General features: G+C 46.0%; 1 protein-coding gene across 3 annotated transcripts in view; it reads right to left on the bottom strand.

The window, feature by feature from the left end:
* Positions 1 to 10883: 10883 nt before the first annotated feature.
* The window catches only part of ATP9A (ATPase phospholipid transporting 9A (putative)), a 119846-nt gene continuing 105721 nt past the window's right edge, over positions 10884 to 25008 (bottom strand). For all 3 annotated transcript variants that reach the window (XM_066387477.1, XM_066387478.1, XM_066387479.1), the window contains exons 22-28: positions 24822 to 24886; positions 21956 to 22111; positions 17765 to 17829; positions 16215 to 16323; positions 15469 to 15526; positions 12967 to 13170; positions 10884 to 11372 (exon numbers count right to left, since the gene is read on the bottom strand). In XM_066387477.1, the coding sequence (XP_066243574.1) occupies positions 11236 to 11372; positions 12967 to 13170; positions 15469 to 15526; positions 16215 to 16323; positions 17765 to 17829; positions 21956 to 22111; positions 24822 to 24886 (794 nt within the window). In that variant the 3' untranslated portion in view covers positions 10884 to 11235. The remainder of the gene's footprint in view (positions 11373 to 12966; positions 13171 to 15468; positions 15527 to 16214; positions 16324 to 17764; positions 17830 to 21955; positions 22112 to 24821; positions 24887 to 25008) is intronic.

Here is a 25008-nt window from a genome sequence, read left to right as displayed (position 1 = left end):
GGCTTTGCCTGGTTGTTGAAAACAGGAAACAGAAACGTCTTCCAATCCTCAGGCTCCCCCTAGTGGCCCAACTGGAGGAGCGTCTGCACGTTCGTGGAATTTCACTGCAGGAAGGATGCCGTTTCATCCTTCACTGCTCTCATTGTATGTGGCTCAGCCTTCATCCTTTTTATTGTTATTATTGATTTCGGTGAGAGAGGGAGAGAGAGAGAGAAGAAATAAATATCTAGAATGTTCTTAACTTATCTCCCCAGTTAACATTCATGAATGCACAAAAGGCTTATTTTCCAAATAAGATGCTTCTGCCATTTCCTTGCGTATCTGTTATGGGTCAAGAGTTCGATGAATGCTTTAACAACTGTTTCAATGAATGTCTCATTGTTTATGTTAAATGACCAGGTATTATAAACAGCGCTTTAAATTTTTCTGTAGATATGTTACCATACATATTACTATATATTATATATAATGATACACAATATATACATATAATTTTTGAAATTTTCAAAAATGTGCAATCATTGATTTGTTTAGAATGTTGTTGGTTTTTAATAGAATATTTTGCTCTTGGATTGAAAGAGTCCTAAAACCTAAGTTCAGTTCAGTGGCGGGTGACAAGCATGATTTATTTTGCAGCCATTTATGAATTCCATATTTTTCTTTGGATTGTGCAAAGCTCATAGGTCCTTGAGCTAGTGGCCCAGAAGCCTATAAAAATATCTCTGAAAGCTTAGGCAAAGCAGCCCTCAGCTTCCTTTACTGCAACCCCCAGCTCTGCTGCTCTGCCCTCTGTAGGGAAACCTGGAATTCCCTCTGGGAGCTTTCCCTTACAAGCCCTGTGACTGGAAGGAGTCCCGTTTTCTCTGTAAATGAGGTAACAACCCCCGGTGTGGCCTGAGCAGTCTCCTCCCCATGAATATGGTATTCGGTAAAACGGAGGTGAGGGAGTCGGCAGAGCGAAGGGGGAAATGAAGGGGAAGAAGCTCAGAGGAGCCTTTCTGTTTTGAAGGGTATGACAAGACTGTCACCCTTGAACCCCACTTAGGTTCTCTGTCTGGTGGTGGTGGGGCATTTGACAAAAGGTACAGCCTCACACTGTTACTGTTGATCAGGCCATGTTCTTCACTGAGCTCCGAGACTGGGGAGAAGAATGAGTATCATATACCTTCCCAAAGGTCCCCCAGGGCTGGGACAGAAACTAACTCCTTTCCCAGGTTCTCTCCCTTTACTCCCTTCGGGATCAAATGCTTCCCACTGCCTGAGGTCTAATTTTATCTTTCCATCTAAACTGGAATCTCCGTTTTGTCTTTTCAAGTACACAACGGAACATTTTCTAGGATAGACCACATGTTAGGACACAAAACAAGTCATAATAAATTTAAGAAGACTGAAATCATACCAAGCATCTTCTCTAACCACAATGGTATAAAATTAGAAATCAATTACAAGAAAAAGACTGCAAGACACACATCACATGGAGGCTAGTAAACATGTTACTAAACAACAAATAGGTCAACAACGAGATCAAAGAAGAAATCAAAAGATACCTCGAAACAAATAAAAATGGGAAAACAACCCAAAAATCTACAGGACACAGCAAAAGCAGTCCTAAAAGGGAAATTCATAGTACTACAGGACTACCTCAAGAAACAAGAAAAAAATCTCAAATAATTTAACCTTACACCTAAAGGAACTAGGAAAGGAACTTACTAAACTAATCCCAAAGTAAGAAGATAGAAAATAATGATGATCAGAGTGGAAATAGACAAAATAGAGTCTAAAAAAAAATACAGAAGATCAATGAAAACAAGAACTGATTTTGTAAAGATAAACAAGATTAGTAAGAAACCTTTAACCAGACTCATCATGAAAAAGGTTGAGGGACCAAATAAATAAAATCAGAAATGGGAGAGAAATGGGAGAGAAGTAACAACTGACACCAGAGAAATACAAAGGATAAGTAAATATTACGAATAAACTATATGCCAACAATCAGACAATCTGAAAAAAAAAGATAAGTGCCTAGAAACACACAATTTTCCCAAACAGAATCAAGATAAAACAGGAAATCTTAAAAGACCAATAAAAACTAATGAAATTGAAGCAGTAATAAAAAAATTTCCAACAAAGAAATCCTGGACCAGATAGCTTCACAAGTGAATTTTAACAAACATTCAAGGAATTAACACCTATTCTTTTTTCAAACTATTCCATAATATTCAAGAAGAGGGAAGACTGTAAAGCTAATTTTACAAGGCCAACATTATCCTAATTCCAAAACGAAAGACATTACAAAGAAATAAAATTATAGGCCAATATCCATGACTTAAGATGCAAAAATTCTCAACAAAATATTAGCGAACTGAATCCAGCAATACATTTAAAAAATCACATGCTATGATCAAGTGATATTTATGCCTGAGATGCAAGGTTGGTAGAATACCTACAAATCAGTTAATGTGTTACACCACATAAACAAAATGAAAGATAAAAATCATGTGATCATAACGAGACGCAGAAAAAGCATGTGACAAAATCCACCACACATTCATGATAAAAAATCTCAGCAAAGTGGAAATAGAGGCAACATATCTCAACATAGTAAAGGCCATAACCGACGAGCCCACAGCTAACGTCACGCTCAATGGGAAAAAACTAAAAGTGTTTCCCCTAAGATCAAAAACAAGATAGGGATGTCCACTTTTACCACTTGTATTTAGCATATTACCGAAATTCTTAGGCACAACAATCAGATAAGAAGAATAAATAGAAGGCATCCAAATTGGAAAGGAAGAAGTAAAACTGTCATCATTTACAGATGACATGATACTCTATATAGAGAACTCTAAAGAGCCCACCAAAAAAACTACCAGAAATGATAAGTCAATTCAGCAAAGTAGCAGGATACAAAATAAATATTCAGAAATTGTTTTTAAAACACCAATAATAAACTATCAGAAAGGGAAACTAAGAAAACAATACCATTTACAATTGCATCAAAAAATAAAATACCTAAAAATAAATTTAACCAAGGAGTTAAAAGACCTGTACTCAAAAAATTATAAGAAACTGAAGGAAAAAACTGATATAGATACAAATAAATGGAAGCATATACCATAAGCATGGATAGAAAGAACATCATTAAAATGTCCATACTACCCAAAGCAATCTACAGATTCAACACAAATCCTATCAAAATACTAATGGCATTTCACACAGAACTAGAACAAATAATCCCAAAATTTATATGGAACCACAAAAGACCCCAAGCAGCCACAGCAATCTTGAGAAAGAAGTACAAAGTTGAAGGTATCACACCACCTGATATCAAATTATATTACAGGGTTATAGTAATCAAAACAGCATGGTAGTGACATAAAAACAGACATAGATCAATGAAACAGAATAGAGAGCCAAGAAATAAGCCCACACCTATATGGTCAATTAATATTTAACAAAGAAGGCAAGAACATACAACAAAGACAATATATTCAGTAAATGGTATTGGGAAATTGGACAAATACATGCCAAAAAAAAAAAAAAAAAAAAATGACACTAGACCATGTTCTTACACCATACATAAGAATAAACTCAAAATGGATTCAAGACTTAAATGTGAGATTTGACACCATAGAAGAGAACATAGGCAGTAAAATTGTAGGCATTTCTCTTAGCGATGTTTTTTCTACTATATCTCCTTGGGCAAGGGAAACTAAAGGAAAAATAAACAAACGGGACTATATGAAACGAAAAAGTTTCTGCACACAAAGGAAATCATCAAAATGAAAAGATAACCCACTGAATGGGAGAACATATTCAGTAGTAGGACATCTGATAAGGGGTTAATATCCAAAATTTATAAAGAACTCATACTACTCAATACCAAAAAAAAAAAAAAAAAAATCCAATTAAAAATGGGCAAAGAACCTGAATAAACACTTCGCCAAAAAGGACACACAGATAAAGATGCTCAACATCACCAATCACCAGGGAAATGCAAATTAAAACCACAAGATATTACCTCACACCTGTCAGAATGGCTAGCATCAATAAGTCAAAATACAAGTATTGGGTGATGGGTATACAACATAATCAAACGTCAAATTAATCTGGAGATGTTTTCTCTGAATCTATGTACTCTAATTGATCAACATCACCCCATTAAAATTAATTGTCTAAATAAAATTTTTTTAAAAAAGTATTGGTGATGATGAGAAAAGGGAACCCTTATGCAATGTTGGTGGGAATGCAGACTGGTGCAGCCACTATGGAAAACAGTATAAAGGTTCCTCAAAATATTTAAAATGGAACTGTCTTATGACCCAGCTATTCCACTTCTATATATATATTTGAAGAAGTCCAAAAACACTAATTAGAAAGAATATATGCACCCCTATGTTCATTGCAGCATTATTTACAATAGCCAAGATATGGAAGCAGTCCAAGTGTCCATCAATAGATGAGTAGATAAAAAAGAGGTGGTACATATATACAATGGAATATTACTGAGCCATAAAAAAGAACAAAACCTTACCATATGTGACAGCACGGATGGACCTAACAGGTATTATGCTGAGTGAAATACATCAGTCAAGAGAAAGACAAATACCATGTGATTTCACTTATATGTGGAATCTAATCAACAAAATAAACTAACAAAACTGAAACAGACTCATAGATACAGAGAAGAGACTTATGGTGGCCAGATGGGAGGGCGGTTGGGGGTAAAAATGGTGAAGGGATTTAGAAGTACAGGTTGGTGGTTACAGAATAGTCACAGGGATGTAAAGTGCAGAATGGGGAATATAATCAGTAATGTTGTAATAACTATGTATGCTGTCAGGTGGGTACTGGAAATATTGGGGAAGGAATAAACACTTTGTAAAGTACACAGTTGTCTAAGCACTGGGCTATCCGCCTGAAACTAATACAAAATAATACTGAATATAAACTGTAATTTTGAAAAATAAAAATTTAAATACAAACATCCAAGTTCAAATAAATCTTCATCTCCCAGGGCCATCCCCCAGTGTTTGTTTTTAATTAAGTTCAGCAAAATAACCTGGTCTACAACATATTAAAAAGCAATGTCTGTTTTTTAACAGAGCCGCTGGTCTTGAAATAAGTTCTGGAGCTCTGAAAGCCACGTCGTGGGTATGTTGGGCTTTGCCTGGTTGTTGAAAACAGGAAACAGAAACGTCTTCCAATCCTCAGGCTCCCCTAGTGGCTCATCTGGAGGAGCGTCCGCACAGTAACAGAATTTCACTGCAGGCGGATGGATGCAGAGTCGGAGGCTTGACACCAACGGCACACAGTGCAGGAAAAGTATGGTCCAGCTGCACCCCTTGGGCCCAGGGCACAACAGCCGAGAGCACGCAGCCCCAATCTGCCCAGAGGAGCCGCTGTTGATGGAGACACAATTCACTTACAATTCTCTTTCTAACTGATAAACGGAGAATGGCCTTTCGATCGAGAGCCAAGGAGAGGTGACCAACAGCCCACATCGCAAATAACTACTACCGAAAACATCTGGCCAGCTGGATGCATACATGGCTGAGATACGGGAGCGGATAGTGCTGGGCTCCCTTGGAAATGAAAACGAGGAAAAACGCCTCCAGACGGTAAAGCTGACATGTGCAGGTTCTGTCAGGGTTCTGCAAGCCCGGCAGTTCTGACATTCGGGGTCTAATAATTCTTTGTTGTGGGGACTGTTTGTGCGTCATAGGGTGTCCTGCAACACCCTTGGGTTCTGCTTGGTGGAAGCAGAACGACCCCCCCCCCCAAACACACACAGATGTGACAACCAAAAAATGACTTCCAACATTGCTACATGTCCCCTAGGGAACAAAATCACTCCTGGTTAAGAATGATTAGATGAAACTGATGAAACATGTCCTCTGCTTCCCATACAACAGTCTAGAAACCTCATTTGCCTAAAACTTAAGTGACCACATTCCTAAATCTTCTATCATTTGATTTAAAAACAAAAGAAAGGGCCTAACCAGGCGGTGGCGCAGTGGATAGAGCGTTGGACTGGGATGAGGAAGGACCCAGGTTCGGGACCCCGAGGTCACCAGCTTGAGCGCGGGCTTATCTGGCTTGAGCAAAAACTCACCAGCTTGGACCCAGGGTCGCTGGCTCCAGCAAGGGGTTACTCAGTCTGCTGAAGGCCCGCGGTCAAGGCACATATGAGAAAGCAATCAATGAGCAACTAAGAAGTCGCAACGCACAACGAAAAACTAATGATTGATGCTTCTCGTCTGTCTCCGTTCCTGTCTGTCTGTCCCTGTCTATCCCTCTGACTCTCTGTCTCTGTCTCTGTAAAAAAAATATAAAAAAAATAAAAAAAAAACAAAACAAAAGAAAGGTATCCAAAAAAGCAAGGGTTCTGTGTGTAAATAAAATATAAATCTTGTAGAATGCTTCCTTCCATTTTTTCTATGTATATCAATCACTTTTGGAAATTCTGACATGCCTGGAATACACAACAGCAAAGATTAAATAATGTGTGGGGGTGGGAGGGTGGGGTTCTTGCCCAAATAAAAATAATTCTTTTTAAAGGGAGAGAAAGCTATGTACCATTTATGTACCATGAGATCTGCACAAAATAGAAGCATTAGAACAGGGGTCCCCAAACTTTTTACACAGGGGGCCAGTTCACTGTCCCTCAGTCCGTTGGAGGGCCGCCACATACAGTGCTCCTCTCACTGACCAATGAAAGAGGTGCCCCTTCCGGAAGTGCAGCGGGGGCCGGATAAATGGCCTCAGGGGGCCGCATGCGGCCCGCAGGCCATAGTTTGGGTGGGGACGCCTGCATTAGAAATAAAAAGGCCCCATTCTGACACCAGAATGCGTGTTTCCACACAAATGAAAACGACCCCCAAAGGCATAAAGTACACAAGCTTTATTGGGCAACAGCAACGGGGCCACGCTGGCAGACAATGAAAGCAGAACCACTCAGAAACACGCAGGATCACATGCGTGTCATCACAGGATCGAGAATGTAAATCATCTGGGAGTTCCTGCTAAATTAAAGCACACTGCACCAGAGTTCCCCTCTAATCAAAACACGCTGTCCTGGTGAACACTGGCTGTGAGGATTACACACGGAGATCTCCTAATGAGGGACTCATGGAATCCGCCATGAGTGCACCGTCAGCCCCATCGCAAGAAAAGCGTCAATCAGCCACGATTTATTTTTTTCTGCAAACACCGCACCCCCCCCCCCCCAAACACAATATTCAGTGACACCGTCCAGCCATATGAACAGACTGCACCTCCAGCCGCGCTGGGACGGAGGAGACAGTTTCACAGGTAACGCTGCGTGGGCGTCAGAAGATGCGACGGAACTCAAGGTATCAGGGACGCTGCCCCACACAGGGCCGTGCTTTTCAGCTCCATCCAAAAACATAACGTCTATTTTTCCAAGATGAAATGGACATAATCAATGGAAACAAAAAGCTTTACATTAAAAGAAGGGGGGTGGAATTAGTTGTATTTACAAAGCTCACTGTATTGGGTTTTGTTTTTTTTTAATGAATACAAAGCTGGACACGATGGGATTTTAACCCAAACCAAGTATCTCTTCAAAATCCTTGAGATGATCACACACACACACACACACACGATTAAAAATAGCTGATGTTTGCTTTAAGTAGGATGGAGGGGAAGAAGGCATCGGTCCCATTTGCAATGTTGGCAAACGTTTAAGATGCTGCTCCATAAAGGCGTGAGGGTGTTGTCATCCCCACTCCTCTAAAAATAACCAAAGCATGAAAACAAAAGTCTGGAGGGAAAAAAAAAATGGGCATTATGATGTCAATTTTCAGTGAAACACAAAAATCAGAATACATTCCAAAGCTGTCAAAATAACCTAAATTTTCAGCAGGGAAACTGGGGAAAGGGTAAGCAGATGCTGGTATTTAAGATTACTGCTCCCCAAAAGGGCTGCACTTAAGGGAAGCTCATCTGGGATCTGGATATAATCATGACAACAGCGGGCGAAATCCCAGCTCCTGGCCTCCCAGCTCCAGGTGGCTCTAAACAGGTGATGTGCTTCAATGCCAAGAGGCTCCTGGGACGCCCTTCATTGCTCTGTGGCAAAGACCTCTGCCCCCAGCAGCTCGAGTCAGTGCGACCAGCCCCACCGAGCACTGGGGCAACACCCTTGTGCGCATGCATGCTCTCGAAGTCAGAGTCAAAACTGTCAGACCCGAGGATCCATTCAGGCTGGAGAAGCTTGTGTGGCCATTTTCATAGAGAAAGGAAGGAAGGAGGGAAAAAAAAGACAGAACCCCAACAACCCATTCTTCACCCTACACACACACACACACACACACACACACTGATCACCAAAAGATATAAAATAATCCACAAATAATAAAAGTGCTTACTCCCACACAAATACTTCGCGCTGTTGGAGGGCAGAGGGGGTTGTAAGTCTTACTTGCAAAGAAGGGTTTCAACAGCTGATTGCGGCCTGAGGGCCTCTGGCCTCAGATTAAATTGGCTGTGGGAGGCTGAGGTCCCATTGAGTTCCAAGGCCCAGGGAAGAACTTTCCAGACTAATGAACCAAGAAAACAGTCCACAGAAACCTCACGGTTATGGTTTATGAACTCAGGATTTTCTCGCAAGATAGCTCAGATGCTTTGCGTGTTTCTCGGTCTCCCTGCACAACTAAGACAAGCCCCGGAGGTGCACAGGTGTGCATGGGTTCTCCGCTGGGGTTATGTGTGCAGGTAAGGGCCAGGCACTCTCCACCGACGGAGGCTCCTGCCCTTCGGGTCTCCAGAGTTAGTGTAGTGACGTTGGCACGTGCCTTCCCAGACAGCCGAGGTCCCCACCAGGGGTCACGGGCAGGCTGCCTTACAGGTGGGGTCACTCACGGCAGTCCCCACTTGGGTTTCAGTCCCACTCACCTTGATGCCTCCACCAGAGTGTGGCTGAGAACACGGAACCAGGATGGCATTGGTCGCACTGACGAGCATCCTTTGCCTTCCAGAGACGGCTTCGTTAGCCCCTCTTAGAAGCTTTCTCCCTTCACCTAGTCAAGCAATACCTTGTAAGTCAACTCGCGCGCCTTGCTCAAAATTGGGAATTAAGGAGAAGACCAAAGAGACCATCTTCACTCCCTGCAGGAGGCATCACCTCTCTGGGAACGAGGCCAGGCACCGGGCTACAAACTCAAGAACAGAATTTCTTAAGACTTCCAGTTTTACAGTCTGCCTCCCAAGACGACAGACTTCCGAGGTGCAAACCCTTGAGCACAACAGTCTCTTCTTCCGCCTTGGAAACTGTGTAAAATAACGCAGTGAAGAAATCAGACCTGCTTGACCTTTCTGGAAGTTGTGGACAAAGGCCCCATTTCAAAGTGATCGGCCCTTCACGACAATACCAGGTGGGGCAAAAGTAGGTTTACAGTTGTGAGCACACAAGACACAGAGTTTATTCTTGCACTATTTATCATTGTATTACTTTCCATAAAAAGGCTATAAACGTACTTTTGCCCCACCCTGTATTTTTTCTCTGTAGCTCTTTGCCGGAGGGCTGAAATGGCTGGAACCAAGAGGGGTCAATACTGCAAAACTGCAGAATCTTAAAATAAATGAAAGTGATGTCAACCGCCAATTTACCAGTGCCTACAACTTCCTGTCATTTTATAGCCTGGAAAGGGCAACATCAATACATGAGCATATCAAGGGTGCTGCAAATGTCAGGAACAGCTGGCTCCTCGTGTCCCCAACTCTCCAAGAGCAGGGTGACCCTCGGGCGGCGGGTGTCAGCAAGCAGGCCAGAGCTCCCATCTCTGTGAAGCACACACAGAAAGCGTCATGCTGACAGGCTGAAGGGTATGTACTCATAAAGAATGAATCGCAAACCTAAGATATCAAACACAGTCAGCTCTTGAAGATGAACCGACTGAGCCCTTATGGCATGCGTATGTGGCCCCTGCGAGAAGCGACTGGAAACCCCAAGAACGCCTGGCCCTGCTGCGTCCAGTGCTTGAGAACCCCCTTCCCGCCCTGCAGTGAGAAGCCACGGCTTTATCAGAAACACATACGCGTGCCCTCCGTCCCCGTGAGGGAGGGGCCCCTACCACTGGCGGCCTTTCAGAACCTCCCCTGGAAACCAGCAGGCCCCAGCGCTGCAGCCAGGGGCTCCCCCCCCCCCACGGGGGCGTCTTGCTGGAAGCTGCCACCATGCAGGGCAGGGCGGCACGGTAAGGTGCCTCTCTGCCTCTGTCCTTTCGTCCTCAATAATTCCTCCTAACAGGAAACAGATCTCTGTGGAAGTGAAGGGCCCCAAGCCCTGACCTTTCCACTCTGGACCCAGGATCCGAGCTGCGGGAGCTGCGTTGTCTAAAGAATTAGTTGCATCTCTTATCACCCTGTCGACACATTTAAGGGCTGTTCGGTGGCACATTTCCTGCGAAAACAACTCTGCTGAAAACGTCTGAGGGTGTCCTCTACAGGGCCACGGGCTTTGTAATTGTTACCAGGTCCGGACAAAGCAGAACGACACCTTTGAAATTCTTTTTACGAGGTGGCAGCTGACATGAACTCCGGGCCGTGGATGTTGGATCGGACACAGGCTGATGCTGGATTTACGCTCCCTCTCTCCCTCGCCTCCCACTTGCTGTCCTGGGACCCTGGGAAGCCCGTGCTGCCCCATCAGCGGGCTGCCTTACAGAGGACATCTGGCATTTCCACACAGAGGCCGGGTCACTTTTTACCACATGCCATCGGCTCTCCCCCTAGATCTCCACCAAGATCTTTACATTTCTCTGAAACGAGTTTTTAAGGAGCGAGAAAGACATAAAGAAGACACATAAGTTAGAACCGGTAAAAAAAAAAAAAAGCAAAGCCAAAAACCTTCTACCATCTCCAACTAGACAGAAACTTTTATCACATGACAACAAAATTCAAGTCATAAGGAAGCTTGCACAGTGACCCATAGATTAAAATCCCTTGGCTGAGCCACCCAGCGGGACAGAGTCACATTCACGCCGACAGGAACCCCCGGGGACTCGGGCAGGCCTGCCCGGGCAGCTTCGGACCTCCCTCCTGTCCCCTCGGCGTCAGAACTCCGGGCGGGGCCTCTCCGCGCCCGGACGGCGCGTGTCAGCAACTCCTGCGAAGTCCTCGGTGGCAGTTAAGATACAGGGCACTGGCTGGAACTTGACCTCTGTCCGGCCGGGAAGCAGAGACCAGAGTCCCGCCCACGGAACGCAGGGCCTACGACGTGAGCTTCGAGTAGCTGGGCGGCGAGAACCGTCTGCGCAGGTACTTGAGGATGTAGAGAGGGAGGCAGCTGACCAGAGTGATGACGGACACTTTCCACAGGAAGGACAGAGTGGCGATGAAGTACACGTCTGCAAGCGAACAGGGAGACAGCGGTGAGCGGGCGGGAATGTTCCAGAAGGTGTGTGCGGTCCCCAAACGGCCCTCACAAACACACGGCCTGCTGGCTTTGGCTCCCTCCCTCCGTTCGGTCTTTACAGGGACAGACGGACGGGCGTGTCCCCGGCGAACGGCCCATGCGGGCCGCCAGCTGACTCCCCTCCCTCCCTGCCTCTCTCCCTGACCTGCTTCTGGATGCCTAATGTGCGGCGAACGGCTCTTTTCAACAACTGGGGAAAGAAAACTACGGACCAAAAAAAACCAATTCTCACAGGTGTTTTCAATTTGGAATCTGACAGTTGGGAGTTTTTCGTTTTAAACACGGCTGCTGGAGAGCAGCAAGTGGCCCTCGAGCAAGTTGTTTCTGCTTCCCAACTTTTCCCTTCGTCTGAGTGGCGGTCACAGAAAGCCGGGGGCCGGGTCTGAGGGTGGCGCACGTCAGGCTGCCCCCCCCCCACACACACACACAGAAACAGTGTAACCTCAGGACTGTCACTGAGGTCAGGCACGCTCCCGTTCCCGCTGGGGGACTCCCCACCCTGTGTTCCAGGGGCCTGGAGAGAGAGAGCCACAGCTGCTGGAGGCCACAGTGAACACCATTCCCACCGCCTGGGCACAGGCTGGGGAAACCAGCCCAAGGCCCACCACGCGCTCCTAACCCAGTCCTGGGACAGGCCCACAGCCAAGGGGACCGGCTGCAGTTTTCCTGAGGGCAGAACTCGCATCTTCCAAACCTCTGGGACCACCCTACCCCACCCCCACCAGCCTCAAGCCATTGGGCACACAGTAGGAGGTCACAAAACCCATTCTGAGAGACTTCGGAAGACAAGTGTGAAAGTGTTTTAAGACTTCACTTTTCACAAGGATGCGCCTTTATCTTTACCAAAGCCTTTTTTTAAAAAAAATTTTATTTATTCATTTTAGAGAGAGGAGACAGAGAGAGAGAGAGAAGGAGGGAGGAGCAGAAAGCATCAACTCCCGTATGTGCCTTGACCAGGCAAGCCCGGGGTTTTGAACCAGCAACCTCAGCATTCCAGGTCGACGCTTTACCCACTGCGCCACCACAGGTCAGGCTTTACCAAAGCCTTTTGAAGGAGTGTTTGCTGATACACAAGAGATGTGATCAAAGACGCTTTCACAGTGAGGCAGTTTCTCAACTGAGTAATGGTATGTCCTGCCAGACTGGCATCCACTTGAAAGCTGGCCCAGGATGCCCCCCCCATCTCCATGGTGCCACAGAGCCTAGCACAACGGGCAGCTTCCTGGACGAACCCACCAGGTCCCTGCTGAATTCAACAGGACCCTCTTCTACAACAGTGAGCACAGCCGAGTTCTAAAAGCCAGCACTCCACAGGAGATCATGCCAAGAGCCTCAGCTCCGATGGCTGACTCACAGCTGCCACTTGTCCCGTGGGGACACCAGTAAGAAAGTGGGAGCAGTCGAGAGACCAAAGGCCTGCTGGACAGAGCCTAGGACCCGAGTGGGGGGAGGCTGCCTTCCTTCAAAGCTGGTGAGACCTCTGGGCCCAACAGACAGGCCATCAGTGCAGAGGGCGGGGGTCTTACCGATGAATTCGTGTAGGAACACCAGGGAGGCGATGTAGCAGGCCAGGCTGAGCAACTCGGCCACCGTCATGAGCCAGTGCCAGGTCTGGATGGTCAGGGCCACCATCAGCAGCTCGGTGAGGATCAGCGACGTGAAGGAAATGGCCACGATGTGAACGAATTCTGACTCGAAGAGCAGCAGCGCCCCATACATGATGGTGCTCCCTGGAGGTGGGAGAAAGGCCGGTGGGCGGGGCGGGGCGGGGCTCCCGTGCAGCCTTCTCCGCGGTGGGCGGGGCAGGGCGGGGCTTCCGCATAGCCTTCTCCGCGGACACACCCCCACATGCTCCCACCAAAGGCTCGCTCTGCTTACTCACAGTAGACCCCATTTTTATTTTGTTTTGTTTTTCCATTTAGACATGAAAGGTACCACTTGTTAAATGAGCAGTGCTTTATGAAAATTTTAAAGAGGAATCACATTCTAGTTTTCCTATTTCCCCTTCTGACCTTATAGAATAAAGAATTTAACATTATAAGGGAGGAGGTAAGGAGAAAGGGAGGGAAGGGGGGAAAAGGGATGGAAGGGGGAAGAGGGTAACCATCTGAAGTGGATGGAACAAGAAATAAAAATTTAAATGTATTATTTAAAATGATAGAGGCAGGTAGTCACATAAGACAAACATGTACGATTCCTCTTATACGAGGTATTTAAAGTTGACCCAGTCTCGGGCACAGAAGACCGGCTGGGGTTTACACCGGGGTTACCAGGGGCTGCCAGGAGGTGAAATAGGAGTTTGTGGTCGCATAGATACAGAGTTTCAGTTTTGCCAGATGAGAAAGTTCTGGAGACCCATCTCACAACAACGTTGACATGTTGCACACTACTGAACCGAACAGGTGGAAAGAGTGAATACGGTAAACAGTACAGGAAATGACAGAGGCAACCGAGAGGGACACTCCAACCACCGTGCACCAGTCTCGAGGAGAGGAAAGTGTGTGTGTGTGGGGGGGGACCAGGTAAGTTTTTATCTAGCATGGCAGGGAATGAACGCCCAGTGCCTCGCATTGATCACAAACACCAGCGGCACAAGAATAACACCCAGATATATACCCCCAAAACTCAGAAACATTGATACGCAAAGGCACATGCAGCCCCATGTTCATTGCAGCATTGTTCACAGTGGCCAGGACATGGAAACAACCAAAAAGCCCGTCAATAGATGACTGGATAAAGAAGATGTGGCACATATACACTATGGAATACTACTCAGCCATAAGAAATGATGACATCGGATCATTTACAGCAAAATGGTGGGATCTTGATAACATTATACGAAGTGAAATAAGTAAATCAGAAAAAACCAGGAACTGCATTATTCCATACGTAGGTGGAACATAAAAGTGAGACTAAGAGACATTGATAAGAGTGTGGTGGTTACGGGGGGAGGGGGGAGAGGGGGAGGGAAAGGGGGAGGGGAGGGGCACAAAGAAAACTAGATAGAAGGTGACAGAGGACAATCTGACTTTGGGTGATGGGTATGCAACATAATTGAACGACAAGATAACCTGGACATGTTATCTTTGAATATATGTATCCTGATTTATTGATGTTGCCCCATTAAAAAAATAAAATTATAATAATAATAAAAAAAAGAATAACACCCAGAGACAGGGCCAGGTGTGAAACCCCGACACCCCCCGAGAGACGGCCCATCGGAACCGGGCTGAGGGTGGAGGGGTGGCACGCAGCACCCCTGCTCATCGCCCTGAACCGTTATGCAGGGATTGCTTCCTTTAACTAGATGCGCATATTATGCCTAGATATCCTCCTTCAAAATACCCCCCTGTGCTTTTTAATGATAATTTAAACTCCTGCCAAAGAATTCAATGGTCCCCACATTCTCTGGCATCCCATCAGTAGAAAACAATGAAAAATGAGCCCCAATATACCATGTGTGCTTATGTGAAAATTATATATGTGCAGACAGAGAGAGATATTAGGACTGGATGTGATATACTTGATAAAACATAAAAACAAATTCTAAAAAGAGCGAGGAAAAAAATACAAATAGCGGCTTTGATATTTTCTTTTCACACTTCAATATGTTGTCTTACAAAGCCTCGAGCCTCAGGAAATCCTCTCTGGAGGTTACTGAAATAAATATGTTTGTCAAAAACTACAACCTGACCTCAGAAACAGTATATCAGAACATTTCAGAAAGCGATCGCTTTTTGTTCCAATGGCTCCAACACCTCGGCAGGCTTTGATTAGTATCATTGATATTTTTCTCTGACTTGATCTCATTACGCTGACAGCCCCATCTCACACACGGGACTTTCCCTGTGCTGAGCCGTCGAGTCCCTGGGACACACTGAGTGGGGGTTTCCGGGGCACACTGCCAGGCCCCTTACTACTGTTTTAGGATTCCAGCTTTTTCACATTCTACAGACAACAGAACATCGAAGCTGACCCTTGGGTCAAGGCCAGAGCACGAGACAAGAAGTGGTTTCATCCATCCTTACCTTGATAAATGCTAATCAAAACCCATATTAAGAATGTCTTGTAGGACAGCGGTCGTCCCTGAATGAGAGAGAGACAGAACAAGTTACTGCGTGTGGCTCATCAGGGTGCCCACTGCCACCCTGCTCCTCTTCCCCAAAAGAGACAAAGGCCACCTGCCTGTCGTCAAAAGAAGTAGCTTACACGTATCTGAATACATCAAGTAAATTATGCTTTTTAAAGAGAACTGACATTAGATAGTAGCAAATCTGCCCTTTAGTAAAAACCCCTCAAGAACAAATAAATGAAATTACACTCACACACACACATACTCTCCCTCTCTCTCTCTCTCTTTAGAAATGTACATAAACATTCTAGAAGCAGACATAAGTTACAGGTGCAATATGGAACTGTCAGGGGCTTTTTAAAAAGTTATTAGTTTGTTTATTTTCAGTGTATATATTACTATACTGTTTAAAATTCTTCACATGTGCATATGTTACATTTTTAAGAAATAAAGCTCCAACACCTTCCTCCCTTAAACCACCAGTTCAAGTGTGTTCAGATCAGATATCTGTTACATGAAATATGGACAAAGGAGGGAATGAAGGAAGGAAAGGAAGGAAGAAGAGGAGAGGAGAGGGGAGGGGAGGGGAGGGGAGGGGAGGAGGAAAGGAGGAAAGGAGGAAAGGAGGAAAGGAGGAAAGGAGGAAAGGAGGAAAGGAGGAAAGGAAGGAAGAAGTCAGAAGGGGGAAGGAGCCCAGTGAACCTTGAGGAGATCCTTGTAGAGCTCAGGATACAGCATGGCAACCTCTGACTTAACGTCTTTGTCCAGGACCAGAGAGAACACGGGAAACATGGTGTAGATGGTGGAGTACCTAGGAGAGACAATCACCGCAGCTAAGCCCAGCACTGGAATACGGGCAGTTTGCTCCCCCAGCCTCTGGGGCCCAATCTCTTCGTCTATTGACAACTATGCTCTGAGTGTCTATTATGTGCCAGGGCCAGTTCTAACCACTGGAGACTCAAGATGAAAAGCAGACAAAAACATCTGCCCTCCAAGTACCAGTCAGTAAGTCAATAAACAACTTCAGTAAACTATACTGTGTGCTGGAGGCACAAGTGCCGAGGAGGAAAGTATAATGGGGAAGAGGGAATAAGACACAGAGTTGGGGGGGTGCGATTTTAGAGGTGGCCAAGGGCTGTGACATTTCTAAACACCCACAAGAGGTGAGGGGGCAGCCATGCCGATATCAGAGGGAAGAACATCCCAGGCAGAAAGCATAGTGAGTGCAAAGGCCCTGAGGTAGGAATGTGTCTGTCCTGTCTGAAGAAGAGCAAGGCGGCCAGTGTGGCTGGAGCTGAGTGGGTGGAGAGAGGTGGAGATGAGACCTGAGAGGGAACAGGGGGTCAGGTCATGGCAGGCCACATGGAACACAGAAGCCCCTGGCCATATTCAGGCATGTTGTTTTACTCTTCCAGGACCTGACAAAGCACAGTCCATTTTTCCAATTAGAATTCCAGAGCCTACTCTCAGGTTGAACTGGCACCACATAAAAAGCTAGAAGGCGTACTTTGTAAGATTGTCCCCTAGGGCCAGCTGGCCTTTCTGCGCCTCTTCAGAACCAGGAGTGTGCCCTGTGCGTGGCTCTATCGAGGACATGTGGTGACCAAACTCCACCTACCTGGGTAATTCAAAGACTGGGCACCTTCTCTGAAAAGGTCAAAAGGAACGTTGTGAATTCCAGGTCAGGGATCATGGTGGGCTGGGTGGCAGAAAAGGTTCAAGGGACACCCTGTCTAATGGGTCAGCAGCACGCAGGGGTCAAGTCCTCGGGGGCATCTGCTGAGAGAGCAAGGCTCTACCCTGCCATGCAGACTCAACAACAGGGTGTCCCCACGAGGTCAGCCACACCGGGAGAGTCCTTTCCAGACCCCACTGTTCTCTCCATCTGGGACCCCCGGGGAATCGCTGAGTCTGCGAACCCTTGGTCTCACTTGGGTTCCCAATCTGCCGATAACCGCGGACTCCCACGAGTGAGCGGCTCTCTCTCACCAGCGACGGACAGCCCCACGCTGTGGTCCCCGAGCCTATCAAATTCTACTTCCTCGATCTGGCTACCGGCTTGGCAGTTAAAAAAACTCAGTAATTTCAACTCGTTTCTAAACTACAGCGCTGGGCCTGGCTTGATCAAGTCTTCCAAAAGGAAGCCGGTGCAACTTGGGGACTGAAGGGTCTTTAGACAACGGTTTCTCTCTCTTTTCTGGCCTTTCAGGGCGGTTTCATAAAACATGAATACCTTGCCTGGATTTCCTTACCCAATGATGAGGAATCCTTGGTACAGAGGAACGGAGGCGAAATAGAACACGGAGGAAAAGACCGCCTGTGCCAAGGAGAAAGGAGGACGTCACCCAAAACCATGACAAAAGCCCTTATGTTTTCGTTTATAAAACCCACATCCCACTCTTAGCACTTATTTTATACCAACACTGTTATAAGTGCTTTAAGTAGATTGGCTTGTTCTTACCACTTTATGAGGCAGGTACTGTTATCATCATCCCCATAATACAAATGAGAAAAAAAAGCACAGAGAGGTTCAGTGACTTGCTCGAGATCACACAGCTCCTAAGTGCCAGAGCCAGAAGTCATACCCAGAAAGGTAAGCTCCAGAGTCCACTCTCAGCCCCTCTGTGAACATTTAATTAAGTTACATGAGGTGGACCCTGGAACACTTCGTACATGAGCTCAGTGAATCTCTAGATCGAGTCCTAACGTCACCTGAATTTTACGGAAGGAGAAACTGAGCAAGTAAATGGCACTTTGGGCCTCTAGCCCATCTGTCTCCGGAGCCCACACTCCTGACAGCTCGGAATTACCACTTCTCTGGACATGTAACCAACAAACAAGTTGGCATGTGTATGGAAACTGGTACGGAAAACTATCCTGCACCGTAAGGATAAGTCGCAGTTACCTGCAGGTGGGTGAAGAGAGGTTTCAATTCTTTCACTACCTGTTTTAATATGTTTGAAATTTTTACAAATTGCAATTAGACAAAAGCAATCAAGATATTTACAAATGCTTCTTGAAACATCTCCCTGATTTGGAAACTGTTAGCTACTGGCGCTGAAAAACTAGACTGGGGAGATCAGATCAGGCCCGACGCTCTAGACCAGGGGTAGTCAACCTTTTTATACCTACCGCCCACTTTTGTATCTCTGTTAGTAGTAAAATTTTCTAACCTCCCACCGGTTCCACAGTAATGGTGATTTATAAAGTAGGGAAGTAACTTTACTTTATAAAATTTATAAAGCAGAGTTATAGCCAGTTAAAGCATATAATAATAATTACTTACCAAGTACTTTATGTCGGATTTTCGCTATGTTTGGCAGAATAAATCTTTATAAAACAACTTACTATAGTTAAATCTATCTTTTTTTTTTTTTTCTTGTATTTTTTCTGAAGCTGGAAACGGGGAGAGACAGTCAGACAGACTCCCGCATGCGCCCAACCGGGATCCACCCGGCACGCCCACCAGGGGCAACGCTCTGCCCATCAGGGGGCGATGCTCTGCCCCTCTGGGGCTCCAATGGAGCCTTGGCTGTGGGAGGGGAAGAGAGAGACAGAGAGGAAGGAGGGGGTGGGGGTGGAGAAGCAAATGGGCGCTTCTTCTATGTGCCCTGGCCGGGAATCGAACCCGGGTCCCCTGCACGCCAGGCCGATGCTCTACCGCTGAGCCAACCAGCCAGGGCCGTTAAATCTATCTTTTTATTTATACTTTGGTTGCTCCGCTACCGCCCACCAGGAAAGCTGGAACGCCCACTAGGGGACGGTAGGGACCAGGTTGACTACCACTAGGGGGCGGTAGGGACCAGGTTGACTCCCACTGCTCTAGAACCTCCTTCTCTGGACACCCACAGGCAAACAGCAGGAAAGTGTCCTCAAAGCTCATTTCTGTTGTATAAAACCAAACGGAAGCCAGGGACAACTGTTGCCTGGAGGCTTTCTAGAAACGACCACAGAGAGAAAGACTGAGCCAGCCTAGCGATTAGAAAGAGTGTCTAACCCCAGACATCGCCTCCTTATCACCTGCTGTGCGTGTTGACTTGGCACAGAGCTCAGAACACAGGTGTCGCCGAGGGCCACGGTCACTGGCAGCCCTGGCTGCATCCTGGTCGTGAATGGCTGTGATTTCAGAACTGAAAGGTGAAAGCCACTTTCGTGTGACTTCTCACCCAGGCTGCGCCACTGCAGAGAAAAGGATGGTTGTAAAAAATATCAAAAATCTGGTGTTTAGTTTGCAAATCACCACGGAGAGCCTCTTTCTTCAAAGGCGCCAGGCTGACCATAAAGACTTCATCCTGAAAAGAGCACTTTGGGAGGAAAACAAACAAACTGCTATGTCTGTATCTATCAAAGACACCAACGCCAAGGTCCAATGCTAATGGGGACTCACTCTGGGCCAGCCGCTTTCAGCACAGTGGACAGGGGTTCGGGGCATTTTTCTAGCACAAAGAACAATGTCTCATTGTGCAATATTTTTTCCTGAATCGATGTTCATGGTAACATAAGAGCCTTACAGAAGTCAGCTCGCCCAGGCCAGCTTTGGTGTGCCCGCCCAGGGACGAGCTGATTAATCTCCCAGTGATTAAAACCACAGCACTATCCAGTTCAGATGATGAGCTAACATATATGAAAAGTACAGATGTGGTCCAATGAGCCATACCAGCTGTGTGGGTTTTTTAGATCATGTTGATGAAAATCACTTTAAGGCCTGCACACTAATACATACAGTAGATATTAAAAACATACAGTCACCCCCAAAAGGCATGCGTGGAGAGGGCCAGGGAAGGGTGACTTCTCATGAACACAGAGCAGCACCACCCGACTCACTCTGAAAGGCAGGATGCCTCACACCTTTTGTCACATTAAACATCTTTCCTACAAATTAAAATATCACCTTATTTTACACATTGTCCTGTTTTGGTTTTACTAATAACGGTAAGGATACCTTCGGCGCTTGATCCCTTACAAAATTATCTGCTTCTCAAAGGAGGCCTATCCAAGGGCCAAGGCCAGTCTTATCATCCCCATTTTACAGGTGGAAGGGCTGAGGCCCAGAGTGGTAAAATGACTTGCTCAAGGTATCATAGATACACTAAGTCCTCACTTAACACTGTCAATAGGTTCTGGCACTTTAAGCAAAACAATGTAGAATACAACAAATTTTGACCATTGGGTAATTGATTTTTAAAAAGTGTCAAGTTTTGGCCCTGGCCAGTTGGCTCAGTGGTAGAGCGTCGGCCTGGCGTGCAGAAGTCCTGGGTTCGATTCCCGGCCAGGGCACACAGGAGAAGCGCCCATCTGCTTCTCCACCCCTCCCCCTCTCCTTCCTCTCTGTCTCTCTCTTCCCCTCCCGCAGCCAAGGCTCCATTGGAGCAAAGATGGCCCGGGCGCTGGGGATGGCTCCTTGGCCTCTGCCCCAGGTGCTAGAGTGGCTCTGGTCGCAGCAGAGCGACGCCCCGGAGGGGCAGAGCATCGCCCCCTGGTGGGCAGAGCGTCGCCCCCTGGTGGGCGTGCCGGGTGGATCCCGGTTGTGCGCATGCGGGAGTCTGACTGTCTCTCCCCGTTTCCAGCTTCAGAAAAATACAAAATAAATAAATAAATAAATAAATAAAAAGTGTCAAGTTTTTATGGCATGTCACCAATGTTATAATGAAATGATGTTGAACAAATCAACATTATTCAAGGACCTGCTACACTTAAGTGATTTGGTCAGAAAAAGACATGGGTTCAAAGACATATCATCCCTATGTTCTCACCACTTAACTGACTTAACTGGGAGTATTTCCACCTAAATGCCCATGAAAGAAAATCAGTCGATAGATTTTAAATACCCAAAATGGTTTCTGGCTCCCACTTTGGCCCTTTTCCTAGTACACAGTTCACTGCTACAGCCCCTCTACATCCAGAGCACTCAAGGAGGAGGCCTTGATTAAGAGCACAGGCTCGGGGTCCCCTGTATGGATAGACTAACCCCTGAGGGACACTACACACAAATTCCTCACCTTGGGCCTCAAACAACCCATTTGTGAAATGGGTGCAGGCCATTGTAGGGACTGAGTGAGACGCTTGCATTGTGAACACACAGCCCGGCGCCCACCGTCTAGGAAGTGCTCAAGAAAAGCAAGTTATTATTCTTTTGTGGTTTTTCTTTGTTGGCCTTTATTTCTGCATGTGGAAAACTCAGTACCTACTCAGCACTGAACTCTGAGTTCTTTTCCCTTGGCAAACCAATTATAACTCACTTCCAAATCTAACAACTCTGGTCATTTACACGACAGCCCACGAACGGCCTCTGCCAATTAAGGGGAAGGATCTGGGGCAATCTGAGGTCTATCAGCTGCCATGAGGCCCGGAGTGAGTCACAACTTCCAGACAGAGCCTGAGTCCCAGGCCACTTTCCGGGACAGCCGCACACACCTGTGAAGAGGTGCCGGCCGCCCACCCACCTGCATGGTGCTAATACACAGGCTCCTGTGGATCACGAACTGGCTGAGGGCGGCCGACCGCTTGTAGCTGTTCCGGCCGTGCACCATGAGCAACCGGCCGAGATGCTTGAACTGAGTGATGGAGAAGTCTGCAGCCAGGGAAGCCTGCTTTCCTTCCTGAAACCCAGAGAGATTGGGTACCGTCAGAGGCACAAGAGGTCAAGGCAAACAGATTTGTTGTCATGGAAAAAGCAAGACATTGTAAGGAGATCTTTGAAGAACTTCATTAAAGAGATTCTTTGGTTTTGAGCTATACACAGTTGGTGGTCCAAGTCTAAATTTGATTTAAAGAGAGGAATTTACTTAAACAAAAAAACATTTTCCAAATCACAGATAGTTATAATTTGGAGGTCAAATGGATCTAGTATTAAGCCCTAGGGGCAAGACCCACCCCATCATGTGTATCAGAAGCAAAGAATCATTGAAAGACAGGCGTTTTATAACACTCCGTTCCCTTGAGGGTTAAACATGGTTGGGGGAGGGGGAAATCAGATGCTACTAACAATATTAAATGGAACACTCCTGAACACACACAGCTCTGCACATTCACAGAGTTGGAAGTAATTTTCAATGCACCCCTATGATGGTGTTTTATCATCATAAAAGGTACAGGATGGACGCTGCTCATGGGACCGACGGACATCTGGGCCTCCTGATTTGATGTAACAGGAAGACACAAATTGCCCCTCGGTCCTACTCACACCCAAAACCAAACCATGAATCAAATCAACCTGACCCACAAATGCTGTGGGACACTCTACAGCTCTCCTGAATGCTTCAGAAATACCAATGTCATGAGAACACCCGCTCCCCACCCCCCCAAAAAAAACAAAGATGGAGAAAGTGTTCTTCGCTAAAGAAGATTCAAGAGACATGAGCACGTGCTAACAGAGGCCACGTGTGATCCTTCACTGGTTCCTGAAGATAGTTTCATTCCATATTTTGAGGACAACAGGGGAAACTGAACTATGAAAATTATATAATATTATATCAATGCAGCATCAGGGAGGCGAGATAATGTTATTTGGCCTACGAGAAGAATGCTCTTTTTAAAGAGGTGCATGCTAAAGTATTTAGGGGCAACACATTATATCTGCGACCAACATCCAACTAATTCAGGCGGTGAAGGGAAGCGACAGAACAGGAGGCAAATGCTCACCCCTGGGAAACTCAAGCAAGGAGTCAAGAGGCGCCCCATTCTTCCAGTTCAACTTTTCTGAAGGAGTGACATTTTTAAAATAAAAAGTCGGAGGGATGGTACAAATGATAGATCTACATGTTCTGATATAGAAAAGAGACCCAAGATATAACAGATTTCGGCAAGCTGCATCAAAAATGTATAATGTTTCTAAATTATATATGAAAATAAGATACACATGTGTAAGATATATGTGTGTGTATACATATACATGTGCTTAGACAGTATATACAGGGTGGGCAAAGGTAGGCTTACAGTTGTTCATATGGAAAATAATAACTAATAAATAATAATACAAGAATAAACTGCATACTCACAACTGTAAACCTACTTTTGCCCACCCTGTACATACGTACTTATAACCAACCAGTAATACACACATAGACAAAAATTCTGAACCTATGCTACTACTCATTAGATATGGCAATCTATAGGAAAGACACTTGATCCGTTTCTAAATTGCTCTGATATTTTACAGTGACCACATCCTCATTTTATACCCCCCAAGAAACAAAGGCATCAGAGTATCATTTTAAGGGAAAATATTTCAGTACATAGCCACCTGTAAAGAATTCTATCGATTAAACTCAAGTGTGCATCCGAAAACCTGCACTAAAGGGGTCTATACAGAGTTCAGACATAGCATCTCATTCAAGGATCATGTAACTCTGCAACTTCAAAAAACTGTCCACTTGGATAAGGACTCAAAAACCAGGAAAGGTGAAAATGAAAGAAAGGGGGGAGGGGAAAGGCTATGGATTAGCCAAATTCATGACGATATGGACCGAAATGTCCAGGGGAGCCTCTCTGGCCCTCACTCAGGGCCTCTGCACTCTTATTTTGCACCCAGTTCTAACAAAGCTGGTGACCAACATTCTCGCCGACAGTCACTGCGAGGGCACAGGTTAGAGAGGACAGAGTCCACTAGGGAGGCAAGCACACAGTCGGCAAAGAAGGAGAGAGAAGAACTGCTGTAACACACACACTTGAAATCAATGCAGCTGCCAAGGCCTTTTAGCAAGGGGCCGACCTTGCCACATTCTTCCATGACCTGCAGGACTTCGGCACTCAGTGTGATAACTCACGCTTACTGACGTCGTTACCGCCAGGGAAAAGTCTGAAGTACGTTCACTGTACCCTAAGAATATGGTAAAAACCTTTTTTAAAAAAAATTTGTTTAATTGATTTTAGAGAGAGAAGAAGGGAGAGGGAGAGAGAGACAGAAAGACAAACACCAACCTGCCACTCCATCCACTTATCCACTTATGCACTCGTTGTGAGCCTTATATGTGCCCTGACCGGGGATCGAACCCGCCTCCTTGGCGTATCAGGATGATGCTCTAACCAACCGAGCTACCCGGCCAGGGCTAAACTTTTCTTTTTTTTAATTTAGGTTTTGGCAAGCAAAAAACGAGCCTTTGTCTGTAAGATACAGTGATACAGATTCTGATTCCCAGGTAATAAGACCAGGATGTCTGGTTCCTTGTGACACACAATCTCTAATACACAATCCTGTGCCCCTGGGGGAAAAGCAACTCCAGCTCCCGGAGCGGAGCAGCTAGCTCCCAGCCAGCGACCCGCCCCCCTGACACCTCCACACGGAGCACTCAGCCCCCGTCACGGGCTCACCTTCCCCTCAACGCCCACGCCGCAGTCAGATTCCTGAATCATACTGACGTCGTTGCCTCCGTCACCTGCGGGTCACACGGACCAGAGAGAAAAGCCGAGAAATTGGGGTGAGGCAGGAAACTTGATTACTTTCAATAATCACACCTGGTTAGCCTTTTTACTGAACGCTTTACTGCCGTTTCTGCGC

This window comes from Saccopteryx leptura, chromosome 5 (assembly GCF_036850995.1).
Source record: "Saccopteryx leptura isolate mSacLep1 chromosome 5, mSacLep1_pri_phased_curated, whole genome shotgun sequence".
In the NCBI taxonomy this organism is placed as follows: Eukaryota; Metazoa; Chordata; class Mammalia; order Chiroptera; family Emballonuridae; genus Saccopteryx; species Saccopteryx leptura.
This window is presented reverse-complemented; position numbering and strand designations above follow the sequence as displayed.